General features: G+C 43.6%; 1 protein-coding gene across 1 annotated transcript in view; it reads left to right on the forward strand.

The window, feature by feature from the left end:
- Positions 1-26,672, forward strand: part of PEX14 (peroxisomal biogenesis factor 14) — a 147,346-nt gene that overhangs the window by 37,497 nt on the left and 83,177 nt on the right. The window contains exon 3 of the mRNA XM_053577317.1: positions 17,617-17,701. Within this exon, the coding sequence (XP_053433292.1) occupies positions 17,617-17,701 (85 nt within the window). The remainder of the gene's footprint in view (positions 1-17,616; positions 17,702-26,672) is intronic.

Below are 26,672 nucleotides of genomic sequence, written 5' to 3' on the forward strand. Positions count from 1 at the left end.
CAGGTTGTGGGCAAGAATGTGGCTGAACCAGATTTTGGAGGTTCAAGTTTTGGCAGAATTCCCCTTCCAATTCATATTTACTCTTTCTCTGTTTCGTTTGTTCTGTTATTTTATTTTTAAATGGGAAGCTGAACTTGTGATTTTTTTTTTTTTTTGATGGTCATACCCTGTGACAGAGGGGCCAGCAGCGTCAGAATTGGTGGAGGGCAGAAGGGGTCACAAACCAGAAAGTGCTTACTTTTTAAGAAGCAAGGGGGTACCTGGGCCTTTGGGGTGCAGTGCTTGAAAAAAATTAAATAATTTCCTTGTTGAAATGGGTGAGGGGAGCAGGAAACAGAAATTTAATCTGAACGCAAGTTAGGGAGGTAAGTCGTGGGTAAATGTCAGATTCTAGACTCCTTGTCCCTACTTCTCTTCCCTGGACCAGCGTCTCCTCCTTAGTCAGACATTACTTTTCCATGTGGATCCAGAGTTTACAGACAGAAACTTTCAGACTTTTATGGGAAGTCCTGACCCATCCCTTTTCTTTCTTATTTTCTCAGTTATTTGAAGGTTGACTGTTTGGTTTGGGTGTTTTCTCTTTCTCTCCTCCCTTTTTCCTTTTGAGACAGAGTTTTACTTTGTTGCCCTCAGTAGAGTGCAGTGGCATCACAGCTCACAGCAACCTCAGACTCTTGGGCTCAAGTGATTCTCTTGCCTCAGCCTCCCAAGTAGCTGGGATTATAGGTGCCTGCCACAAGGACCGGCTCTTTTAGAGACAGGGTCTCACTCTGCTTAGGTTGGTCTCGAACTTGTGGGCTCAGGCAGTCCACCCTCCTCGGCCTCTCAGAGTGCTAGGATTACAGGTGTGAGCCACCATGCCCGGCCTCCCCTTTTTTTTTTCTTTTTCTAAAATCTGTTTTATTTATAACGTTCCTTTTTATTTCTTGTCAAAAACCCTTATTTCAGGACTGGGAGTGGTGGCTCAGGCCTGTAATCCCAGCACTCTGGGAGGCTGAGGTGGGTGGATTGCTTGAGCTCACAGGTTCGAGATCAGCCTGAGCTCATGGATTCAAGACCAGCCTAAGCCAGAGCGAGACCCCGTCTCTAAAAAATAGCCAGGCATTGTGGTGGGTGCCTGTAATCCCAGCTCAAGAGGCTGGGGTAAAAGACAAGAGAATCGCAGGAGTCTGAGGTTGCTGTGAGCTATGATGCCATGGCAGTCTACCAGGGGTGACTAAATGAGACTCTGATTAAAAAAAAGCAAAAACAAACCTTTATTTTGGTCCATGATTATTTGCATCTCTATTAATTAACCATGGTTAATTTGATATGTAGATGAGAATAGGGACAGTTAGATGGGTAGGGGTCTGTGCCCCACCTCCCCCAAATGGTGGCTGGGGGGTGCTTCAAAGATCAAGTGAGGGTGTGCAATGGCTGATTGTGAATCCTGCCTTGGGAACCTCTTCTCTCTGTTACTGGATTACTGGATTTGTTCCCTGGCGGTGGGGTGGGGGGGATTATAAGCATTATCCCATTTGACAGACTAGACCCTCTGAGAGGGTTGGGGGAAAATTACACACACACACACACACACACCCGCGTGCGCGCGTGCATACATATCTATATCTATCTATATATATATATTTTAGAGACAGAGTCTCACTTTATCATCACTGTGCGTGATGTCACAGCTCACAGCAACCTCCAGCTCTTGGTCTTAGGTGATTCTCTTGCCTCAGCCTCCCAAGTAGCTGGGACTATGTCTGGCTATTTTTTGTTGCACTTTGGCCAGGGCCGGGTTTGAACCGACCACCCTCAGTATATGAGGCCGGTGCCCTACTCACTGAGCCATAGGCATTGCCTTTTTTTTTGGTGCATTTTTTGGCCGGGGCTGGGTTTGAACCCGCCACCTCTGATATATGAGGTCGGTGCCCTACTCCTTGAGCCACAGGTGCTGCCCCACACATGTGTATGTTTTAAAGGCCAATCCTCTATACTCTTTTCTTATGTTTTTGTATGTGTGTATATTAAGAAATCTGGTGAACCCATAAACCGTGGAGTAGAACAGAAGTCTCAAAGACTCTCACTTGGTGCATTTATAATATGCAAATTGCAGTTCCAATTAGATTGAAACCTCTATTTAGCAGAGTGGTTTTGTGAAATAAATAACTTTTGAAGAAGGCCTACTATATATAATAAATATATATTTTTCCTTCAGTTGCCGGCATGGAGCTTTCTGCTTCTGAGCCCTTGCCCTGAAATGCTGATTCTGAAGCAGGCAGCGTCTTTGGGGTCTTTACAGAAGAAATGCTTCTGGCATAGGGATTTCATCCTTGATTTACAATGCTCAGCTTGTTAGCGCCAGCCAAGGGGAGAGATGGTGTGAAGGTCATACTGTCCTTTTTGTCCTCTCAGGGAGAAAGTGAGAGGGTGTGTTTCCTCCCGTGTGCTTGCTATGGCAGTGCTGGGGTTTGGGTGGCCCCTCCTCTGTCAGAAGGAGTTGGGCCAAACTCCTGTTTCTCTCTTCCCCACCCTCTATCTACATGTCATCTACGGGGTGCAGGGGGAGGGGGAACAATTTTGAAAGCCTAATTTGGAATTTCAGGAAGAGTGGCATACCAGTGGTAGAGAGCTTCCCCCAGCACCCCCCTTTTCATAATCCTCCCCTTCTCAGCCCAGCCGTGACAAACTGACAGATAATTAACAGATCAGGTCCTCCTATTAGGCGAGTCCAATGCTAAAGCTGCTCTTGCTTTATGCAGGTCCTTTAGCAGCTCTGTGCATATGGGTGGTGTTGCTCTAAGTGGTCATAGCAGAGGGCAGTGAGCGCTCTGGGAGAGCAAACAGTGATTGCTGTCAGAGAGAGTGCTTGAGAGGGAGAGCGAGGACAGAAAGGTGCAGGGCTGGAAAGCACCTGGCAAAAAGACTTGAACTTTTAGGGATGCAATCCTGAGTACCACCGCCCTGTCTCAGGGATGGCAATTTGGATTATAAGAGGATGCCTGAGTACAGAGAACATTTTTTTTTTTTTGTGGTTTTTGGCTGGGGCTGGGTTTGAACCCACCACCTCCGGCATATGGAACCTGCGCCCTACTCCTTGAGCCACAGGCACCACCCTACAGAGAACATTTTGAAGGCCACTTAGTTCCAGGTCAGGCTGTGCATCAAGTGTACTAATCCTTTGCCGTAACACTGGACTGGAATTGCAAAGTGGAAAGTGTGCAGTGTGTTGTGTTTTGGCTTTGACGTTAAATATTTCTATACAGACACTACCCTATTTGGCTTTCTCTCAGCTACCCAATATTTCTTTCCCCAATGGAAAGAAAAATTCATTGCAAGAATATTCTTTTCTACTTATCAGTGACTTTTAAAAACGACTTTTCTACTTACCTTATGTAGACACTTTTCTCATCTTCCTGATGGGAAATATTGACATGTAGATAAATATAGTAACATGTAGGAACTACACATAGACTCACGTCCTTGGGCCTGGCATGTTGGAGCAGAAAGAAATACCTAATTGCATCAAACCCACTCTAAGTTCATGTATGTGGAGCCCATCAAGCTGAAAGCATCCAGACAGCATCTGCTGTTATCAAATCACTCGTGAATCCAGCTAATTAAAATAGAGCTTCATTTTTCTGAACCATTGTTTGGCAGGAATTCGAAACGGGTCTAACCCAATTTCTGTGTGTTTATGAGCCTTTATTATATCAGAGGTACTTTTCTGTAAATGTACAGGGTGGTGTTAAATGAATTGATCCACACAGTATCACTGTGGACACGCTGTGGACTTGCTAATGATTTCTCCTCCAGCTTTCTGGTTCCCGACATGCTCTTGAAAGCTTTATGTCCCATGCTTCTGTCCTCTACTCTTTAATCTTCTGCTGCTTTTTAAATTTTTTTTAACTTTTACTTTTTTTCTTTTCCTGATCCTTATTTGGTTGACAACTTTTACTTTTTAGCTTCTTTTTTCTTTGAAAACAGGAAAACTGTTCCCTTAGTAGTTTTCTTTTCCATTTCTCTTTGCCTTTCTTGTTCTTCTTCTCTTCCCGTTTTTATTCTTCTAGTGATAAGATTTGTCTTTTGTCTATTTCTTGCTATTTTCTATGATCTTTTTCCTTTATTTTTTTGATTATTATTTTTTTTGAGACAGTCTCATTATGTTGCGCTCAGTAGAGTGTGGTGGTGTCATAGCTCACAGCAACCTCAAACTCTTTTTTTTTTTTGCAGTTTTTGGCCGGGCCTGGGTTTGAACCCACCACCTCCGGCATATGGGGCCGGCGCCCTACCCCTTTGAGCCACAGGCACCACCCGCAACCTCAAACTCCTTGGCTTAAGTGATTCTCTTGCCCAGGTAAGTCCCAGGTAGCTGGGACTACAGTTGCCTGACACAATGCCCAGCTATTTTTTTGGGTTGCAATTGTCACTGTTGTTTAGCTGGCCTGGGCTGAATTCGAGCCCACCAGCCTCGGTGCATGTGGCTGGCACTGTAACCACTGTGCTACGGGTGCTGAGCTTCTTTTCTCTTTATTATTCTCTCTCATCTCTCCTCCCTTTTACATTTTCTGCCATGCTTTTCCTCCAACTTTCTCCATCTCCTTTTTCTCTTCTTTCTGTCTTCTCCCATTTTTTCTCATTAAATGTCCTTATGCCTTTGTCTCCACATGAAAATACAGATTAGGGCAGATGAGGGTGGCTATGAAGGCTGGCTGCTATAAGATGATGTCAGCCAATTTGTTTCTCTGAGTTTGCTTTCATGCTTTATTTTAGGTTTTTAAAAGATTTTTTCACCACATCTACTCTATTTTATGGTCTAATAATCCTACTTTGAAGATGAAAAGTATTATATAAATGCTAACTAATTATTCCTTATAACACATTGGCGAGTCTCTAAGCAGGATTAGTTCCATTTTACAGAGGAGGAAGCAGAAGCAGGAAAGGTAAAAACTTCTGAAAGTTACAAAAGAAGTTGGTGACTTGGTCATCTTTGGCTTTGGTTCCTGAGTATCACCTTATGAGAGTTAACCCCCCCCCCCATAAGAATTATATATATTTAAGATGAAGGTAAGAGAATACCATCCCTTTTGCCCCTTCTCTTTACATGCTTTTAATCTTCCAAAGTTTCATGCGTAGTCTTTAGATTGGATTTCTAGGTAATTCCTAAGAAAGAAGGATGCCAAACCACTTACGAGCTGGTAAAAACCCCATCCATTATAGACTCAGAGCATTCACTTTCCCTTTCCAGCAGCTTCCAGTAAGTGGGCCCACGTCACATGTGCTGGCCCCAGTGATGGTAGTGTTGTAGGAAGCACTGCCATATTTGATTGAATTTAGCCATTCTGGAATGACGTGTGTATGAAGTCGGCTCTTGCATTACTGTGGCCTTTATTATTGCTAATGCATTCTGACATTACAGGTGTAGCCTTGGCTCTCCCAGAAAGGGCAAGGCTGCTTTTACCAAGCTAAAGAGCAGAATTTATGAAACTGTTATACAGTGAGATCAGTGTTCACCTTTAGTTACTAAGCAGAGTAAGGGAAATAAATGCTTTTGTAGAAAAGATAGCTAGATGACAGAGCTTGTCCTAAATCTTTACCCAGCATTGTTTCAGAAAGTAGATCACGTAGTTTGTTCTCCTGTAGAGGACTAGGGCCAATGGATAGAAGGTTCAGGAAAGGAGATGTCAAGTCTTAGAGGACTCCTGAAAATGAATTGATAGTCTCTTAAGGGAGTGAGCTTCCTGTTCATGATAAGCATTCAAGTAGAGGTTTGGTGATCATCGTCAGGGTTGCTGACGAGGGGACTCCTAGGTCATGGGTGGGAACACATAGCCCATGATCTCTGCTTGCCTCTTCCTTGTCTTAGATTGTGGCAGCAATCTGGTTATATTGACTTTATTAGTACCTGGTGTGCTTGGAGGACCCATGAATGCTCAGTGACTATTCATTATTTAATCCCTGCTTCCTGCTTTTTAATCTAATTTGAATAAAAACTGTTCTTGTTCAGTTCAGGAAAACCACCATTTCCAGCACCATCCTTGAATGAGTTGTCAGGATAGCCCCATTTGCTGTGTGGTCATCAAGATCCATATGAAAACAAAACACTTTAAGACTTTTGGCTGGGAATTATATAAAATGGATAATATGCTTTCTTGCTTTATTAAGCAGACTATCTGGAATATAATTTAATCCTGATGACTCTGTATCATCATTTTAGATGTAAATGTTTATATGGTGTCATAAGCCTAGTTCTGTTTTCACTACCTGTTGAAATACAGATATGTTATATATTTGCCCTTACTCGAAACACTCCACTGATGCTAAATGGCCCCAAACTAACAAGCTTTTTGAATATTTTGTTTACTTTTCATAGACCCTTTTGACATTTGCTGTTAAGCTTTTTTGGCTGTCACGTCTTTCTTCTGTGTCTGTGCTAGCTGGCTCAGTCCTCCTTTCTCATTTGCAGCTTTTATCGTCTACAATTTGGACACCAGATAACTAAGCTTGTGTATAAGATAAATAGTAAGTAGTGTGAGTAAAGCTTCACTACATGTAAAACATATGGAATTTGTTTTCCCTAATTTCTTCTCCCTTCTCCTGGTTTCTCCTCTCTGTTGGTTTTCTCCTTTTTTCGAGTTAGATGTGAGCTTAGAGGGAGAAGCTCTGGAAGGGTTGGTCTTGTCTTTGACCTTCCTTGACCTAAGCCATGCCCCTGCCTAGATATCAGGGTCCACTTCACAGGATCAGGTTAAAAATTATGAAATGGGGTCAAGTGCGGTGTCTCACACCTATCATCCTAGCACTCTAGGAGGCTGAAGTGGGAGGATTGCTTAAGCTCAGGAGTTTGAGACCAGCTTGAGCAAGAGCAAGACCCCGTCACTACTGAATATAGAGAAACAAAGGCTGGGGTTCGGTGGCTCACACCTGTAATCCCAGCACTCTGGGAGGCCGAGGTGGGTGGATTGCTTGAGCTCAGGAGTTCGAGACCAGCCTGAGCAAAAGCAAGACCCCGTCTCTAAAAAAAAAAAAAAAGAAAATAGCCAGGTGTTATGGTGGGTGTCTATAGTCCTAGCTACTTGGAAGGCTGAGGCAAGAGAATCCTTGAGCCCAAGAGTTGGAGTTTGCTGTGAGCTGTGATGCTACGGCACTCTACCGAGGGTGACAAAGTGAGACTCTGTCTTGAAAAATGTAAAAAAAGAAGTTGTGAAATGGCACAGCTAGGGGGTTCTGAAGGTCATTTGTTTAACCCCTTATTTTACAGAAAAGAAGGACTCCAAGGCACAGAGTAGAGATAGGTGAGGCCAGGTTTCATGACATGCTAGTGTCAGGGCTGGACTCAGCACCCAGGTTTCTTGAGCCCTAGCCCACTTTGTGTCCGGCCACCTGGTTAGTTCTGTTCCCTGCTATCTTTGAGCAGAACGTGTGGTTGAGGAAATATATTCTTAGAAGGTACAAAAAAATCATGGAGAAAAGTTGCTGCCTTAGGAGTAGGTTGCGAATTAAAGTACACAAAGCAAAAAAAGGCTTCTGTTTGTGGCAGTGTTTGGCTGTGTTTGCACTCAAGGCTGATATCGATATTGTAGGAGAAGCTTTAATCCTTTCATTCAAATTTACAAGAAGTGCTGTTTCCTTTTAGTTAAAAAAAAAAAAAAGTCCCAGAGAGCATTTGATTTGAGTAACCAAAAGTCTAGAAAATGTATCCAGGAGTCCTCGTCAATTTGGGGCATAATGAAATATAAAAAATACTCAATAAAAGCTCCTTTATTACTTTAACTGTTTAAATGTGGAGTTTTTAGCCATCAGGTTAATGTTTTGGTATCATTTTTTTATTTGATTGTGAGCACTTTTCCAGGTAGCTCTGCCACTCGAGCGCTAATCAGATTCCCACAGATGAATGGTGCTAGCTGCAGCCTGACATCACTGCGTTTTTGCTTCGACATTATTTTATTTGGTTTTCCTGTAAAAGTTAATAACTGCATGTCCATGTGTTTAAACAGGCAAGGAGAGAGAGAAAGGAAGGACGATGAGCAGAAAACAGCAAGAGATGTCTCAGAAAGCTTGTGCCAAACTGAGGAAATGTAGAGGGATTTTTATAATTTCCAAGTACCTTGCCTTGAGAGCGAGGGTGGAGGATCAAGAAGCTTATCCAAATCCTTCAGATAACAAAAAGTGAACTTGCCTCTGCTTTCCAGACAGAGCTGGAAGGAATTTGAAATGAGTTATCATTGATTTAGAGGAGAAGGCAGAAGGGTGCTCAATAGAACTGATTTGCTTAATGGTGAGAATTGTGTAAATTTTGCGTTAATCATAAGTAAATTACATGCTCATTTGGCATCTCCTAGATTACCAAGATTGGTGAGAGCATCAAATATGGGCATAAAGACTCTCCTTTTCATCTTCCTGTTATCAGCAGGGCACAGTGGCTCCTGGCTGAGATGGCTTGTGCCGACTGGTCCTTTGTTGGATCATTTAGTTTTTAAAGTGTGTGTTTGTTGGTAGTTGTGGTTGTTAGTAAGAGTGTTAGTACCATTTAGTGAAATCTTCCTGTGTGCAGTAGATTCCCTTGCTGAATTGAAAACTTCAAAACTGGGGTTTATCAGAAGAGGCAACTGAACTGATAGCCCTTGATTCAGTTTCTCTTCTGAACTTGCACCTTGGTGCTAAAGACACAGCCCATGGGTGCACATCTGACAGTGGCCCTGAGAGTAGGCTCCATGTTCCTTACTTCAGTGCCTCTGGAAGATATGTACAGAGTTACAATGTCCCCTCCTCTGGTCAGAGGCACTTCTTGTGTTGCACCCTTTGTGTGGCTAAGTTCCTTCTGCAGTCATCTACAATCGGGTGATCCCTTTCTTTGAAAACAGAACTTGGCCACCAGCTTCTTTTGTATGGATGTGAGGAACAGCTGACATCTGTCACCCCAGTTATTGGCAGAATTGGTTCCACTGTCCCCGTGGAGAGCCCATTCCTGGCCACTCTTTAGTCTAGGGCTTGTCTGCTTGGTGAGGAAAGTGATGTTCCTCTGACAGGAAGTGATTACATTTTGAGTAGTAACAGTCTCCAATTCCTATCATTTTTCTGCCAATTTGAAGACTTTTAGGTCTGCCAGCCTACTCTATTATGAATCATACTTTTGGAACTCATGCTTTTATTTTTTCTCTCAGGTCTTGAAAGAATCTAGAGTATACAGGTTGAGTGTTCCTGATCCAAAACGCTTGGGCCAGAAGTAGATTTTAGGCTTTTTCAGATTTTGGAATATTTGTAGAATACTTACTAAGCATGCCTAGTCTGAAAATCCAAAATTGGAAATGAGTGTTTCCTTTGAGTATGACCTTTGCATGTCATGTTGGTGCTCAAAAAGTACAGATTTTGGAGCATTTTGGATTAGGGATGCTCAGCCTGTAGCAGGACTAGGACCAGTTGGTGTCTGTTAGTATAGCAGGTCTTAATGGTTTACCTTCTGCCTTCTGGTGGGTCTACAGGTGATCTTTAGCTGCCCACCGCTGTCATTTTGAATTCTTTTCATGCTTTCCTTTAGATTTGAACTCTTCCTAGGCTAGGACTAGTTACTTTTTGTTGTATTCAAATATATCTTTTAGCATTATGTCTTTCTCCAGTTTTCTTATGGTGTGTCAAGTAGGAGTGCCATGAAGTTTTGTGCTCCATGGGGGGTAATGTTGACAGACTTTCTTGGCCCAGAGTTTATCTTCTTTGGCATTCAGGAGCCTACCTTGCCCTCAGAGGAGCAGGAGCTATGTCTTCATGTGGGATCCTGTCCCACACCACCTTGCGATCACCTATCCAGTGCCTAACCGCCGGTGACGCCTTAGCGCTTGAGGTCGCCACTATCTGTGACGCAGCCTTTCCTTGTCCCCTTGCTAACCATCCTAGAGCTCAGTGTGCATGACTAGAGAGAGTTCACCAGTCTCTGTCTGGCTAGACTTCAAAGAAGTGGAGCCTGAAGCAGTGTTTCATCTGCTGTGCATCTGAAAGCCCTGGAGTTCAGGAGAAGTAACTTTCAGAAAGAATCAAATCCAACCAGCAGTGCAGAGAAAGAGAGTAGGAAATAGAGACAGTGGTGTCATTGGGAAAGTGCTGTGGACTGGATGCTACATATTTTTAGTGTTGGAGTCACCAGCCACCATCACTGTGTGAGCTCACAGTTCTCCCAGGGAGCATCTTGGACACTGAGTCATTACATTCCTTTGGAGTGATTCACCTCAACAGCTTGACACCTTCATTAATTTTACAACACGGAGCCTGGGTGCTCTCTGCTTCCTCTTTAACAGTGCAGGGAAATTAGAGGAATATTGAAAATAAAAAACCAGGGGAGACTGGAAGGAGGAGCAGTCAGAGAGCTGTCAAAGACATCGTGTGAAGAAATTGAACTCTTTGCCTTTCCTTGGTATCTCCTGGGACTGAGCACCCAGCACTTGCCACTTATCTCTGGCACATAAACCTTTATTTCTGTTCCTGGCATGCTGGCCAAATCTCCAACTTGCAGCTAGCTTGCTTGCCTCTCTGCTGAGGTCATTGCTACCGTGATCCGTGTATAATGGCATTTTCCTCCTCTTTTCAGTATGGAGGCTATTACAGTTTCTTCTCTAAACAGGACTTCAAACAATTTGCTGTCAGTTGGATTTCAAAGCCAAGAAAAAGGCAAATGTCATCCTTTTTTTCTCCCTTCTTTGGGTAACTGCTTTGTTGGTTGCATCAAAAATTAGAGGGGCTGCTCTCTAAATTCAGGTGGGGTTGCATGGGGACAAGACATTTAAATTTGCTTTTCTTTCTCCCTGAAGGAGAAAATCCTTTTCCTTCTCAACCTTTCCTAAAAAGGAACTTTGATCTTCTCAACCCAGAAGCAGGAGTTTTCATCTCCTTCACGGCCAGGCAGCGTGGCCCTGCAGCTCTACTGTGGCGCAGTCCCGGACGCCATCAGCAGCTCTGCTTTTCAGGCTTCTCTCCTGAACTGCACCAGCTCCTGTGGGCTGCAGGTTGGCACCCAGAGTACTGGGCTGGACACCAAAACCTCTCCAAAGTCACCCATACGTACCCTAAGATCATTGTCACTTGACATTAAATAGTGCGTGGTGGTTTAAGATGCTTTTTATTTCCACATAGATTCTGGAAGAACTACTTTAATGAAATAACAAAACAATGACATTTTGGCAGGCAGTTCATGCAATATTTTTAACTAGGGCCAAGAAAAAAAATTTAAATGGCAGAGATATTTCACTTTGAAAGGTAGTTTTGCGCATGTGAAGTTGCCACTTTTCATAAAGGCTTTTACTGCACATATCAATGTGTTTTAAGAGAAACTAGGGCCAATAATGCATGCTTTAGAATTCCCTAAATACAGATTTACACAATAGACCTTAAAATATATTATGTTCTATCACGTCAACTCTTGTGCACTTCTACCAGAAGTATTTTATTTCTTTAATGTGAAAAACAAAAGGACAGAGGAAAGTAAAACAAAGGAAATTAGGGCCCACAAGCTTAATTAGTATAGGGTTGTAACCCAAGTCAACAATGGGAAGGACACAATGACAGAACCCTGGAAACTCCAAGTTGAAAGGGAGGCGCTTTCCTTTAACTCCTTGAGTGCTAGGGCACTTGCTGGCAGGCTCCTGGCTCACACCAGGTACTGGAGGCTACTTCAAGTGCCGCTCACTATCTTTTTTTGAACTTCCTCTTTTTGTTGTTGTTGACTTTCCCTTCTCCTTTTCCAACATACCTTTGTGTGTGTGTGTGAACTGTAGATAAATGGGCTCAGAGTACCTCTTGGTTCTGTGACCCTCAAGAAGGGGGAAGAATACAAAAAAAAAAGAATTCCTGTCACCGTCATCTGTTCATTTTTAATGAGCAATTTTAAAAAATTGAAAATAAAAGAGGAAAATGAATAGGTGTTGAACCAGCCCGTGATATGTAAATGCCAACTAGTAATTACCTAAAACCTCAATTTTCATTCTGTTTCGTCTTGCAAAACATTTCATTTTCGCTGAGTGAAAACACTTACTTTGCGCCGCCCGGCCTGCGCCTCCGCCGGCCCCGGCTAGGGGGCACCTGGGTCGCGCTCGCGGGCGGCCGCCTCAAGGTGACCCCCTCGAGCCGCGCGGGCGCCCCTCCCCCTCACTCCCTCTCGTCTGGTTTCGGGGAGCCTTGTTCCTCCTTGTCCTTGCCGAGCGGCGTATTGAATTTTGGCCGACCGAGCCTTCCTCTGCCTGGCTTTATATTAACTTTCCCCTCTTACCTGGCTGTCCGACCCTCCGCTTCCCTGAGTTGGATTCTCGGGCTGCTTTTCTGCCTTTCAGATCGCAAACACAGTCGTCTCTCCTTTTTGTTTATTGCTGCTGCTTTTTAGCCTGTCTTTCCCTTTTGGCGGCTGGGGCTGCTCTCTTGATTGAAGCTCACACACATTTGCCCTCCTGCCACACTTCAAGCCTCAGAGCGCCTGCCCCGCCGTTCCCTTCCCTTTGCACGCCTGTGGGTTTTTCTTCTGCTGTGGTATAGGGTCTGTCACCTTGTGGATGTATTTGTGCAGCGTTTTTGGGATGTGTCTTGTGGTCGGCCCCACTTCCTTCTGTCCCCAGTCTGTTCCCCAGCTAGAAAGAGAGCCCCAGTATCGTGAAGGGTAGGTCAGAGAGGAGTCTGGATGAAGAAAACTGGAATTATGTTGTCCTAGGACCCTGGATCTGAGAGTGCTCTGCCTAGACTCTCAAGGAACACGGCCTCTTTAGTGAGATATATAGCTTCATAATTAGCCCGTTGCATTTTTTCATGAGTGCTAGCATCAGCGTTCTACGATGTGTTTCTCTGATTAACAGCTGCTTTGCAACTATTTCCTCATGCCACCGATGACCATATTTGTCAAGGAACTCCTGACAGATTACTGATTTCTTACTAAAACACAGCGTTTCTGTTTGAAGAGGCTTCTCTCATTCTCAGCAGTGCCGGGCTTTTAAAGTCAGTTCTTGTTCAAACTCAGTTGGCTTTGGTCTAAGGCTTGTTAGCAGGATTGTGGGTCTCTATTTTAGAGCACCAGTGCAGGAACCTTTCACAGGCAATTTAATCTTCTGAGCAGCGCGCGCGTGTAGCCGGGCAGTGCTGGAATGGGGCTTGAGGCGGGCACATTGTATGGTCATTTTCTTTTGCCCTCTAGTTGTGATCTCTATGCGTTAAAAAGGACTTGGCTTTGTTGTTAGTGTCATTAATTTTTGAATATTTTTAATATTTAAAAATGGCTAATGAATGCTCACATTTTAGGAGATAGATGTGTATGTAGTACACAGGAGTGCTGGAATTGGTGGCATTCCAAAAAAGTGTCACTGGAGACAATGCATCAGGTTTGTATGTCAGGTGCAAAGTGCTAAGGCTCCCTCAAACACCAGGTTCATTATTAGCCCGGCTCTGTTCTCCTGTCTCCCTCATGCAGAAAAGAAAGTACATTCTGAAGATTACAATGTGCAGGTCTTTTGTAGAAGAGTGGAAAACATAGGAAGCATCTCTTCGGTGAGGACTGTCAGGAACCTCGATTCTCTCACCAGGGATTACTTACCCTACGCAATGCATTTAACAGCACATAGTTCATAGTAGATAACCCCGGAGTATACTGTATTCCATTGATTTATGCAGTTACAAATCCTGCTCTCTCAAACACAAATCTCTCTCAATTGGCCAATCATCTTGGATCCAAAGGTATTTTTCAGCCAGAAAGTCTCCCCCTTTCGCCCTAAGTTGTTGGCAATGACTCCGGTGTAACTATTGTTATAAGACTGCCAAGACAAAAATTTACTAGTCTTACCAATAGCTTTGAGTGATAAATAATGAAAATGTTTAAATTTCTCTAATATTGTAGAGTCTGTGGCAGAGTTTTTTTATTTTGCTTTGGAGAGTAAGGGGACAGAAGGTAGGGTGGGAGGGATGGGAAACTTTGCTTCTGTTTTTTTCTAAGTTTGTCTTTATTTTTATTAAAGTACCTACTAGTAATTTGAGGTGTACTCCTTAAGAACTCAGTGCAAAAGGAGGGGAAAGGAAAGCCGATTCCATGTTTATCATGAACTCAACAGCAAGTGGCTTCGACAAGGGCATCGGGACGTCTGTGCCAGAATTTCCCCTGGCTTGTTGCACTCCCACAACATGTGCAATAAAGTTCCTGTCTCCGTTTTACATCTTTGACATTGAGGCGGAAGATTTGGCCTGAATTTATGTAATTTAGTTGGGCACAAATATAACCCATGAATAGTCACATTCATCTTCTAATTAGAAAATCAAACGATAATACAGGACAGGCTGCAGGCACCCCATCATTGAATCCAACAAAAGGGTGTTGTGTGTGTTGGGCCTTTACGGAGGAAAGTCAGTTGAATTGCTTTATGAAGTTAATGAAAAGTGTCCAACAATAGGTGAGTGAAAGGCGCAAACTAAGAGCCCTGCCAGTTATTTAGTGTGCAGAGATCTTTGCATTATGGGTAAAGAATTTTGAAAAATCTTCTACCATTGATATGAATCATGGGGCTATAAAATTCTAGATTGGACAGGTCCCCCCCCCCATTTGTAGTGCCAGTTCCTCGTGGGGAGGGAGGAGAAAGGCAAAGAGTAACTGAAGAAATAATTAGAGAAAGGAGGAGAGAGGTTTTCATATGTTCGCACGTACATGTAGAGCTGCTTATCTGGGTATCTTTCTTATTCAGCACATTATGTTGGGGCTATTAGTTTGGGTGCTTTATATTTTTGCATCTGAAGTAGTGATATCAGTGCTGTTAAATATGTGATTTGCCTGTCGCTTGCATTTTCAGACAAAGATCAAGAGGAACATAAACAAGCCCCAAATATACTTTATGTAGGTGTTTGGCAGTATTATTTTATATGACTTGGAATTAGTGAATGGAAACTTTAAAAGAAATTGTTCATATTTTTGCAAGTTTGAAGTGTGCCGGGACTTTGTCAAATTCCCGTTAAAATAAATACGTCAATTTCATCTCCCTTCCAAATTCATTTATCTTGCTTTTTTAAAAGGTGTTTTCTACTTTACCTGATGTTTAAATTGGATTCGCTCGTTTATGCTGTTCTTTGCTATATCCCCCACGTTCTTCTTAAATGAATTACTAATGACAGAGCACTCCATCATTCCCTCTCTGCAGCCACTTTAAGGAAAGCATGGTGATCTAAACCTTTTAACCTATTAAAGATGATTTTTCCCAATTGAATCAGACCCACCACAGGTGTAATAACTAATCATTTAAACTACACCTGCTATTATGTATTTTTAAGCCATTATGCGTGTTGGATAGATGATAATTCATGTTTATTGCATTGTCCGATGGATCCGTTTTGCCTACACTAGGCTGATTAATGTATTTAAAGAAATAAGAGATGCAATTTTTAAAAAAAAATTGATGGAATGCGCCAAGCACTGCATTGAGTGCACCATTAAACCCATCAGAACTTTGCTCTCTGACCAGAAATGCATATACCAAGGACTATATTAAAAAAGCTAGGTGAAACCTGTGCATTTTAGTGGTGGGATTCTGTTTTCTTTCTCTGTCATGGAAAATTTTGGAAGAATGAAGGAGAGATTTCTGTTTCTGTGGGTAAATGGTAGAGGCTGAACTGTTAGCATCTAGTGCTTAAGACCTGTTCAACCACGTCCCCTCTGACACCTGGTACACGTACCACGACATGCAGAGACTGCCGCATGACACGGATACCATGATTTTCTTGTGTGTTGAAGGTGTGTTTTTTTCTCCAGGTGAAGAACAGTTATCCCCAGGACACCTGAGCAGTGCAGACAGGCGCTGCCCCTGAGAGGCCAGCCGCTGCACGCCCGTCTGTCCTCTTTGCTAGGCAGGGCGTCGCTTCCTTTTGCTTTTCTCCTCTCCTGCTTCTCCCATTTCCTTCTTCTCTTCTATCTCCCCTTGTCCTTTGCCTTTATTCCCTTTTCTTTTTTTTCTCTTTTCCTTTCTGTTCACTCTTCTTTCTGTTAAATGCACCAGTGTTGCAGATAGTCGTTAGATTTTGCTTGGCTTTGGTGTGACCTGCAGAGATCTGGTTGAGGGACTATCGGATGACTAAGCCGTTTGAGGGCTCTAGGATCTGAAGCATTGATTTTTCTTTAGCCCAGAACTGGCTATTGTCACTACAGTTCATGATGGTGGTTAGTACTATTTGCAGTGTTGGAGGACGGATTATAACCTATAAGGAGCAGGGCTTAATTCTCCAGGGACACTTGTGCATCTTACTAGTAACAGGCCCAGATTTGAAAGGAGAATGGAGGGGGGGACACTGAATTCATCCAGTAGGGGCAATGTCACTCAGAAGGGTTATAGGCAAAATAAATAAGGATGTTTCCTTGGCTTTTTTCCTTTCTTTTTGGTTTATCCTCATATCTTTTGTTCCTGAGAAGTCAATCTGGTCTGAGGATTAAATTAATATAAAATACGGGGAAGGAGATGATCTGTAACTTGTTTTAATATCTCATTTCATTTGTAGTCACAGTACTTTCTGTTTGAATTTCTGCACAACTGGTGCAGGAGGATCTCAGAAAACTTCCTTGTAACTCCCTTAGAAATTTTTCTTTCAACAACTTATCAGTGAACAATGGGGCCTGTTGACCTTTCTGTAACATGAGATTACATTATTCTTTTGGTTTTGATGAGGCAAATAATACTAGTCACTTAAAATGGCCCCTTTCCTACCTGGGGAAGGTTGATGTTTCTAGCCCATAGGACAGGTGTCGGATGGAGAGCAGACAAGCCGTGTGCAAACACATGCCTCATGAGTTGAGTGATGTGAAGGTTAATAACTTCAACAGTTTTTTTTTTTGTCGTCCGCTACCAGGCATATTTGCAGATATGGAGATTTCATTAAATATTATTCATTACTAGAGGTAGGTAGATAATCTGTCAGCTTTTAGCCATGAAACCACAAACTTTGCCGTTTGAAGGCTCTTCAGAATTCAGCTCCAATGCATAAGAGGGGCCAGTGTGAACGCCCGGCTGTGTTGTCTCTTACATAATCCCTTCCAGCCAGGACACATGCGCTCAGCACTCTGCCAGGCTCTGTGTAGGCAGCATGGTCTCTTCCCTTCGGTTGCTTGCTGTGTAGTTGGGGAGCAGCCTGAACATTAGAGGACAGTGTAATTATGTCTTCAGTTACATGGTACACACTACAGGCATCTAGGAGTTAAAGAAAATAGGGAGATCAGAGCTGGCTTGCTTATTTAGGGAATGCTTCGAGAAGTCAGAACAGATTGTAAAAGGGCTGTGCTGATTGTGTATGTGTGTGGGGATAATGTTTAGACAGGTAGAGGTGGGAAAGGTTGGCCTTCCAGAAAGGGAAGATGCATGACACAAGAGTGGTGATGTGGGTGAGTGTGGCCTTCCCTGCTAAGGGTGTGAAGAATCGGGGAGAATGGGGGGGACCATTGCAGTTTGAAAAGCTGGGCCAAGGGGATTGGATCTCGTAGACTCAGAGATGGGAAGCCAGAGAAGACAGGGAGATGACAACGGTTATAAATTTGACCATAGTGGTATGCTTGTTTCTATAGATTTGGGAAAAACTCAGAGGGTTTTTAATCTTGAAATGCAGGCTATTGAAGTTCACTTTTCTTCTCTGTTTTACCTCCTTCACCAGATTGCCACAGCAGTGAAGTTTCTACAGAATTCCCGGGTCCGCCAGAGCCCACTTGCGACCAGGAGAGCATTCCTTAAGAAGAAAGGTACAGGTTCTCCATGGCCATGCATAGTGGCCTGCAGAGGGACAGGGGATGGGGCAGATGGAAGCCACAGTGCGGAAGGCAGGTGCTGAGTCATCAAGGATCTCCCAGAGCTGTCCATTCATGTTGGGGTGGGGAGTGGGGCTGAGGTGAGCTCCAGGTGAGGGGAGGGGAGGGGTGTACGGGTTTCTTCCCTTGTGAGCAGAGGGATTACGTGGTTTGGATAATGAAACCCCAGCCCAGAATGGCAAAGGCAGCCTTCAGTAGTAGAATTGGCCCATTGGATGCGACTGTGAGAACTTGCTCTATTTGGTCTGTTCTGTCATTGATCCTGGCTGCAGAATGACTAGCTTCAGGTTAAGAGGTCAGTGAAGGATGAGGAAGAAAGAAATGAAGGATGAGGGAAATGAGATGACTAAACAAGGTCAGGTTAAGGTCAAGCTTGGGGTCAGTCCAATTTACGGATTGAAGTGGTAAATTACTGGTTTCATGGTATTTCTGTAAGCAAGGATAAAATGGATCCTGACAAATTCAATATGGTCTGAAGGAGACAGAATCTATTCTGGTTCTGTTAGAGTTTAGGATATTTTTCTTTTTTGTAAAATGAAAACAAACAGCTAAAAAAGAAACCTGACTTTTCATTATTTGTACATTTAATTTTCCAAAAATGTAGGAAGTTGCTTGAAAGCCTTTACATACCATGAGGGTGAAAAGTGAGTCTCCCTTCCCTCCAAAACAAGACTTTTTTTCCTTTTAGAAGCTGTAATGTTGGCCTCAAAATTCTGGGTTGTGAGCTTTCAGTCACTTTCAGCTACAATAGAAGATGGAGTGTTTTTGTGTTATTTCCTAGGTCTGCTCCATGACACCCCCACCAGAGTGATGCAGCGGGACCCTGTTGGTCCCTTCACTCAAACATGCCCCTGGGCCTCACTCATAGGGTTTGGGCAGAATAAGCCCAAACATTTCATCACAGGCAACTGCTTAGTGGCAGCCCCAAGGCCAGGTCCCTGTGACAGAGTTGGTGAGAAACGCTGCACGCTTGCTGGCTGGCTGCATTGTGCCGGCCCCCCCATCATTAGGAGATTATTAAAATTTGGAGTGTGTTGGCTGGCCTCTCCACTCCGCAAGCATCATGCCATAAAAGAGTTTTTCCTTGAAATATGTGTACCTATGGGGAGTAATTAATCATAAAAGCTTAGGGATTTCAGCTCTCTCATCAAAGCATTGAAGCTGGGGAAAGCTGAGCCTAAAAGCTGAGCTGATTACCCGGGGTAACCTGAGACAAAATCTATGGTTGCCGAGAGATCCTTAGCTCCAGTATATTGTGCAATATTATAACTGCCTGATCTTCTCTTCCACCGACAATGACCAGTTAGTCCTCATTTTCTCTCAAACGCAGCTGGGTTAGAATTTCATTTGCAGAAGGTATTTAGAGCAATTTAGAGACAAATGTCTCTGGTGTTTGCTCGGCACTTCCCCACCGCAGGCTTTGCTGAGCAGTTTTAGTATCAGGAGCTCCATCTAATCTGTTTAATTTTAATAAATCCCTGGCTGGGAGAGGGAGTGAAAGAGAGAGAGAGAGAGAAACTCTGGACCAAATAATACTTCTTTTGAGTTACTTGGCTAATAATTCAGTAGAGGAGAAACTGTTTTGTGCCATTATTATTTGTTGTTCCTTTAGAAAAAAAGAAACAATTGCTTAATTAATTCATCTAAGACTCAGTTTGCACCCTGTGCTCTGCCCTCCCCTCTGCCTACCCCCCCATCAGGATTTAGCAGAGAGCTGAACAGACAAATCCCTGCCCTCAAAGAGCTTAAATTCGAGTGCGGAAAAGACAGACAATTGACAGATGGAAAATGAAATAGGTAGTGTGTCAAATGACAAGGGCCACAGGGAGAAGTCAGGCAGGGGATGTGGGGATGAGGAACATGGGGGTCTGTGTGACTGTAGCTCTAGATAGAGGGGTGTCAGTGTCTCTGGGAGGGCAGCCTGTGAGCAGGGACCTGGGGGAGGTCAAGCAGGAATGAGTGGACATCATTCTTGCTTGACCCCTAATTTGGGTTAGTTTGTGGAATTTTAGGCATGGGCAGCTTGGGAAGCTATCTTCCCCTTCTTCCTTTAAAGAGCAACACCGAGTTTACTCCTATACTTAAACCCAGAATCACTGAGGTTAATCACCCATCTCCATTATCCTCTAAAATGCTGCTTCAGTCAGTAATTATCCATTTCCGAGTTGAATCCCAGTAGGGTAGGTTCTGGCAGGACCTTTTCTGGGCAGAGAATTCCAAGGTTTGATCAGCGTCTAGGGAAGAAAAGCCCCTGCATGGATTTAAACTTCACTTTTTAAATTTCCGGTTGTTCCTGGGTCAGGCTGCCACGATCAGCGTAGCTTGGCACCATCTCTGATGCAGATGAGAGCAGACCATCCACGGTGCCCTAACAGTAGTGGAGGGAAAGTTGGCTGGCTGGTCGTTCGGGCGGAGGGGCCGAGGTTCTGGCATCCGCAGGCCATCTCTCTGCAGGCTCGTTGCAGTGTTGGGTTTGGAGGTGGCTTGGGGAGGGCGCTCAGCTACTGTAGTCTTGGCTTTTCCTAGCAAATGTCACTTCAGGGAATTGCAGTGGAGCACTGATTTGAATTATAATCTTGACTTTCTGTTTTTTAATAAACATCTCTTTCCTGAAAAGGCAAATCCAATTTTGTTTTTCTTTTAATATTATTTAATATTTAATATAGAAATTGAGGTCCCTGTTCAGCATGTCAGTTCAGTGGGAAATGAGGGTTACTTTAGGGCGTCAGCTGAGTTTGTTTCATCCTGAAACCACAGCCTGGAGCAGAGGCTGCTTCTTGTCTCTGACACTGACAGGTTAAGTCTCTAACTTGGAGGGATAGGGGGCGGCTAGTAGGGAGTGAGTGGGATAGGAAAAGAAGAACACTGGTTTGCAAAGGTCTTTCCTGTTTGGGTTTTGTTTTTTTTGTTCTGAGATCTCTTTTGGATGCTTTAAAGTCTGCATATGGAGTCATTAATGAGAAACATGGAGTTATTAGAATCATTTATCATTTTCTTTGAAGTTTGTACTGCTATTTTGTGTAATTTACAGCATTTCTTCCTTTTATCAGGAATTTTTTGGATGAAAGAGAAAAACAGCTGTTCACCTTCAGAGTATTAGAATAAATGTTTTCGTTTTCCTTCCAACCACTCAACTATGCAGATGACATGTCCAGTGCAGAGTCAGCCACACATGAAGATGCTGGGACTGTGTGGGGTTTAAGCCCTTGTGGAACTGGCCTATATAGAGAAGCAGTTCTTGCCACGCAGGCACCTATCTGGGCTTTAAGCAGGCTGCAAATCCAGGAGGTTAGAGTGATTTAAAAACAGCAATAGAATCAGTCCAGAAAGTTAGAGGCTTGGAAATTGTAGTCAATAGGCTTATGTTGATTTGACACCCTACCCAACCACAAAACGTAGGTAGGTAGTCTGCTTCCAGAGGCGCTTGGCAGGCTGAGTATGAGGTGGGTGAAAGTAATGCCTGTTTGTGGGGTGGTGGTGGTGGGAGAGGAGATAGAGTTAACTTTGACATATCTTTTGCGAAGTAAGCTTCTGGAAAAAAAGACGAGCATGGTGTGTGTAATCCTGCATATGGGGCCTGGGTGATGGTGGCTGACTTTTGTACTTACTGTGCCTGCCTTAAGTTTTTAAGTCAAAGGCTTTTCCCTCCCTCATTCAGTAAATAATTCTGGTTGGGGTAGGAAAACTAAATAAATGAAACATACCACCATACTTTACTTTCTCATTCTAATAGTTGAAACTAGATCTTATCTTTCTTCTGTTCCTGGAAACGGAAACCCTAGTAGCAAAGCTGCCTCCTTGCTGGAAATGAACTTGAGGAAGAAACCTAATGGCCCCAACCCTGGTTGTGGGCTAGAGGTGAAGGGCTTCTCTCACTGGAGTATTTTAAGGGGGAGTAAATTCTTACACAGATTTCAATTTAACTCTCTTTTATTACTTTTCTTTTTTTATCATTTACATCCATTTCATGAGGTAGTTTGCATGTCCTTGAATGGAATCTCGTTACCATGAAAGCTTTTTTAGCATTGATTTCATAACAGTCTTAATTTAATAGCTCCGTCATTACTGAGAAGCTCTGGGAGTGGGGCCCTGGCTTTCCAGGTCACTGACCTTTTAATTACAAACCTTGTTCTGATGGCCAGGTTATCGACTGGACAGCTCCCAGCTTGTGCCCCCAGGATGAAAACGAAAATAACTGTGTTTCCTCCCCCATCTCCAGGAAAAAAAAATTGTAACCTCTTGTGTTTCTAAAATTAATTTTCTCCTTCAGCTTTACTTTATAATTAATTCTTTAATGTGTCTTAGTGCAGCCAGAAGTCTTTTTACAAAGCTTTTCTTGCTAGAGCTCGGGTCCAGCAGATAGCCTGGGGGGAAGGGACGGGATCTTGCCAGCTACCACCCCTCGCCTGCCTGCGGCCCCTTCCCTCATCCTCAGAAACTCCTGCGGCTAAGCTGGAAGGAGTAGAGTTGGCTCCGTGAGGGGCTGTCTGGCCCTTCTGATTCTTTGTTAACGAGATATAGATTATAGCATCAAGATTTAAATTCATTCCTATATTTGTTGGAGTAGTTGAACTGGGTATATCACGGGCATTTTAAAAAAGATGTCTGAAAGAAGACAGGAGTTGAGTGATTCTCTTATTATTTCTTACCTCTCTGTTAGAGGGAAACAAATACCCAATGCAGTGGGTTCTGCTCGGGTTTGAACTTGACCCGGATAGATTGATCTACATTCTCTCCCTGACTGTGCAGAGAAAGAGAATAAAGAAAGGACAGTGGGCAGTAAGTAGGGTGACCCTGGTGTTCCTGTTTGCCTAGGACTGCCCTGGGTTCAACACTGAAATTCCCACGTTGTGGACAGGCTTTCAGTCCTGGGCAAATAGGTCACCGGCATAGTAAAAACCTTGCTCAGGTGTGAGAGCTCCCGAGACAGAATGGGTGTGTTTTGGGGACTTGGAGGAACAGGGCAAAGTGGAAGAGTCCACCAGCAGTTATTCCCTGCAGCACCATGGCGTCTTCCTCATGCTCCTCTTGCTCGTGGCTCTGCCCTGGTGTGGAGCCAGTGCAGAGAGCCTCCGGGGGAGGGGGTGTGCCCTGCAGGTGTGTGAGGAGCAGACAGGGCTGCACGGCAGCGTGTGCTTGCTCTCGAGGATGATTGAGCATCTCCATCCATCTGCTGTGAACGGACCATCTTCCTTCCCTGCCAGTCTTGCATCTGCATGTTCGTCACCTGCTGTTCTGGACCAGCCTATTCATCACACTGACTCGTTCCCCCCCATCAATTTTCCTGCTCTCCTTGTTATCCAAACTTGTCTTGAACTTCACAGATTTTTCTCAGCATCCAGGATGAGACCTACAGCAGCTAGACCAGCTGAATGCCGTGGAAACCAAGGCACCATGGCATCTCGCTTCAGAGGGGCAGCTGAAAGCACTTTGCTCCCCACAGAAGGCTGAGCCAAGTATTATGGTTTTCTGCACTTTGCCCTACCATGGGAGGCGAATCTTTTGAATTTACCCTGTTACTTTGATATTTTCCCTGAAAATGAAGAACGATTCTTTTCTTAAGCTTGTGTGCCTGTAACAATACTACAAAGAAAAGAATCATTCTTCATTTGTACACTATGTATATGGTTCTGAAAATTCAAAGTAGAGAAGAACATACAGTGAAAAAATCAGTCTTCTACCCATCCCACTCCTATTCCCCATCCCATTCTCCTCCCCAGAGGATGCTGCTAGTAACAATTTCTTATATATTATTCCAGAGAGAATCGATCCATATAAAAGCATGTTAATATTTATTACTCCCCTCATTGAAATACTGACACTTTTTAAATACCGTGGCAGCACCTTGTGCACTTTACCGTCACACTTGGCATTGTATCTTGGCAGTCATTCCGCGTTGGTGTACAGGTTGGCTTCAGTCTTTTCAGTAGTTGCATAGTATTCCACTATATGCATGTATCTTAGTTTCTTTTTAACCAGTCCCAAGTTTGTGGACATTTAGGTTGATTCCTTTCTTTTGCTGCTTCAAACAATGCCTTGTTGACTATTCCTGCCCCATACATTGTTGGACACGAGTTAGTTTGGCACAATGGAAAGTAAGAACATTTTTTTCATATGGTGAGCAGATTAGTGGATATTTATCTTGTGTAAAATTTCATGGGGTTATGTTTCATAGAAAAAGAGATAAAACTTTTTTTTTTTTTGTAGAGACAGAGTCTCACTTTATCGTCCTTGGTAGAGTGCTATGGTGTCACAGCTCACAGCAACCTCTAGTTCCTGGGCTTAGGTGATTCTCTTGCCTCAGCCTCCCAAGTAGCTGGGATATGGTACTACAGGCACCCGCCACAACGCCCAGCGGTTTTTTTTGTTGCAATTTGGCCGGGGCAGAGTTTGAACCCACCACCCTCGGTATATGGGGCCAGTGCCCTACTCACTGAGCCACAAGCGTCACCCAAAACTTTTCTAATATAAACTTATCTGTAGGTAGAAAGAAATTAATAAGAGAAAAAAGGGTCCTCCCAAACAAAAATGAGGAACTGTGAAAAAAAAAAAAAGAGAGAAAAGTGTAACATTGCTATTAACAGCATAGCTTTGGATTCCAAGGGGATATTCTGGTCATTGGTTACATGAGCAATGTTTGCTTTCTGAAAGAATGTTTTACCCCCACCCCCTATTTTTTGAAGGGATGTGGGCTCATAAATGTAATTTTTTATTCAGAGTAAACATTCAAATAATTTGGAACTTCAGAAACTCTAAAGTTAGGATGTGTCAAATGAAGCATGTATGTTAGTTTTCTTTGGTGTTACTGGATGCATTACAGGGTCCTGAGCCCCTGGCTGGGTGGGCAGCCTTTACTCAGTGCTTACTGTGTGTAGAGCATCATTACAGCAGGCACTTCATGAAAGAAAAATGAAGTACCTGTCTTTGACAGTTGTTCTCTTACAGACGCTTATTAGAAGGAGGTGGGAATGGATGCTAAGAGCTTCTCAGTCATATCTGAGTATATCCATGAAATAGCAACATCTCAAAAGTCACCAAAACCATACTAGGGAGAGGCTGGGGTGTAAAGTTCACTCAACTGTGAGCATATCGAGGCAACGATGATGTCTCATTCTTCCCAATACCTTCAGTGCGCAGCCTCGCCATCCCTCAGTCAGAATCAAATGAATGAATGAATGAAAAGCTAAATGAGGGTGGCGCCCATGGCTCGGTGAGTAGGGCGCCGGCCCCATATACTGAGGGTGGTGGGTTAGAACCTGGCCCCGGCCAAACTGCAACAAAAAAGCCAGGCGTTGTGGGTGCCTATAGTCCCAGCTGCTCGGGTGGCAGAGGCAAAAGAATCGCCTGGGCCCAAGAGCTGGAGGATGCTGTGAGCTGTGACGCCACAGCACTCTACCGAGGGTGACAGAGTAAGACTATCTTAAAAAAAGAAAAAGAAAGGCTAAATGAATGGATAGCTGGAATTAGAAGACAGCAGGAAAAATTACAAAAGAAGCTCAGGTTTTCTTGGTCTACAATTCATTTATTTATTTATTGAACCCTAGCATTCATGTAGTTTCAGAGTTGCTGATGTATATGCCTTTAGCAACTGGGGTACAGTGTTCACATGTAGTTCCCTTTGTCTTCAGCTTTTTGGTATCCAGTCAGAGCAGTCTTTGCCAAATTTTATTTATTTTTGTTTTTTGAGACAGTCTCACTCTGGCACCCTGAGTAGAGTGCCATAGTATTATAGCTCACAACAATCTCAAGCTCTTGGGCTCAAGCAATCGTCTTGCCTCAGTTTTTCTATTTTTAATAGAAACAGGGTCTCACTCTTGTTCAGGCTGGTCTGGAATGCCTGAGCTCAAGCCATTCACTGGCCTTTGCCTCCCAGAGTGCTGGGATTTCAGGCATGAGCAGCTGCACCTGGCCTTTTCCAAAGTTTTCTAGATCAGAGCTCAGGGTTTTTTTTTTTTTGTTTGCTTGTTTTAATTTTTATTTATTTATTTTTGAGACAGAGTCTCACTCTGTACTCTGGGTAGAGTGTTCTGGCATCATAGCTCACAGCAACCTCAAACTCTTGGGCTTGAGTGATCTTCTTGCCTCGGCCTCCCAATTTAGCTGGGACTACAGGTGTCCGCCACAATGCCTGGCTAGTTTTTCTGTTTTTAGTAGAGATAGGGTCTTGCTCTTGCTCAGGCTGGTCTCTATCTCCTGCAGAGCTCAGTTTTGACTTAGGCATTGAGGGAGGCAGTGGGCACAGATAGGAGTGGGAAGGTTATCTTTGGTGGGGGGTACCATGCAGAGACATGTGCAGCCAGCTGGATTGGCCCATGAGAAGAAGGAAGAAGGGACCCAAAGCTGGTGAGGTAGGCAGTGAGGGAGGAAGGAGAGTTGGGACTGATACTGTAAATGGCAGTTCAAGGCACTTTCTTGAACCAGTTGGAACACTGGGAAACTCTGAGGCAATTTCCTCTGGGCTCCGTGTTTTAAACGGATTTGGCTTGGCAATAATATTAATAAAACTGGCTACAGAGAAAGTCCTGCTGACTCCATTTTCAGATGTAGAGGGTCTGGACTGGGCTACTGGCAGTAGAGATGGAAACAGAAATGACAGCACGATTATGTAGAGAATTTTACAGTTTACAAAACACTCTCATGTATTAGTTAATTTCTTCGCTATAATCATGTAGTAGTGGGTTAATCTTTGTTAAGTGAATGAATATATGATTTAATGAATCGCAGAGCAGCTCTTTTCTCTGATTTTACAGATGTGGAAACTGAGGCTCTGAGAGTTTAAGCAGAGCTAATAAATGGCAGAAGTGAACCAGAACTTCCATGTTCTGAACAGGGTTCTTGGAACTATAGCACATACTTTGTGGAAAGCAAGGACAGAGCCATGGGCCACGGTAGAAGGTAGTAAGCC

This window comes from Nycticebus coucang, chromosome 22 (assembly GCF_027406575.1).
Source record: "Nycticebus coucang isolate mNycCou1 chromosome 22, mNycCou1.pri, whole genome shotgun sequence".
Lineage (NCBI taxonomy): Eukaryota > Metazoa > Chordata > Mammalia > Primates > Lorisidae > Nycticebus > Nycticebus coucang.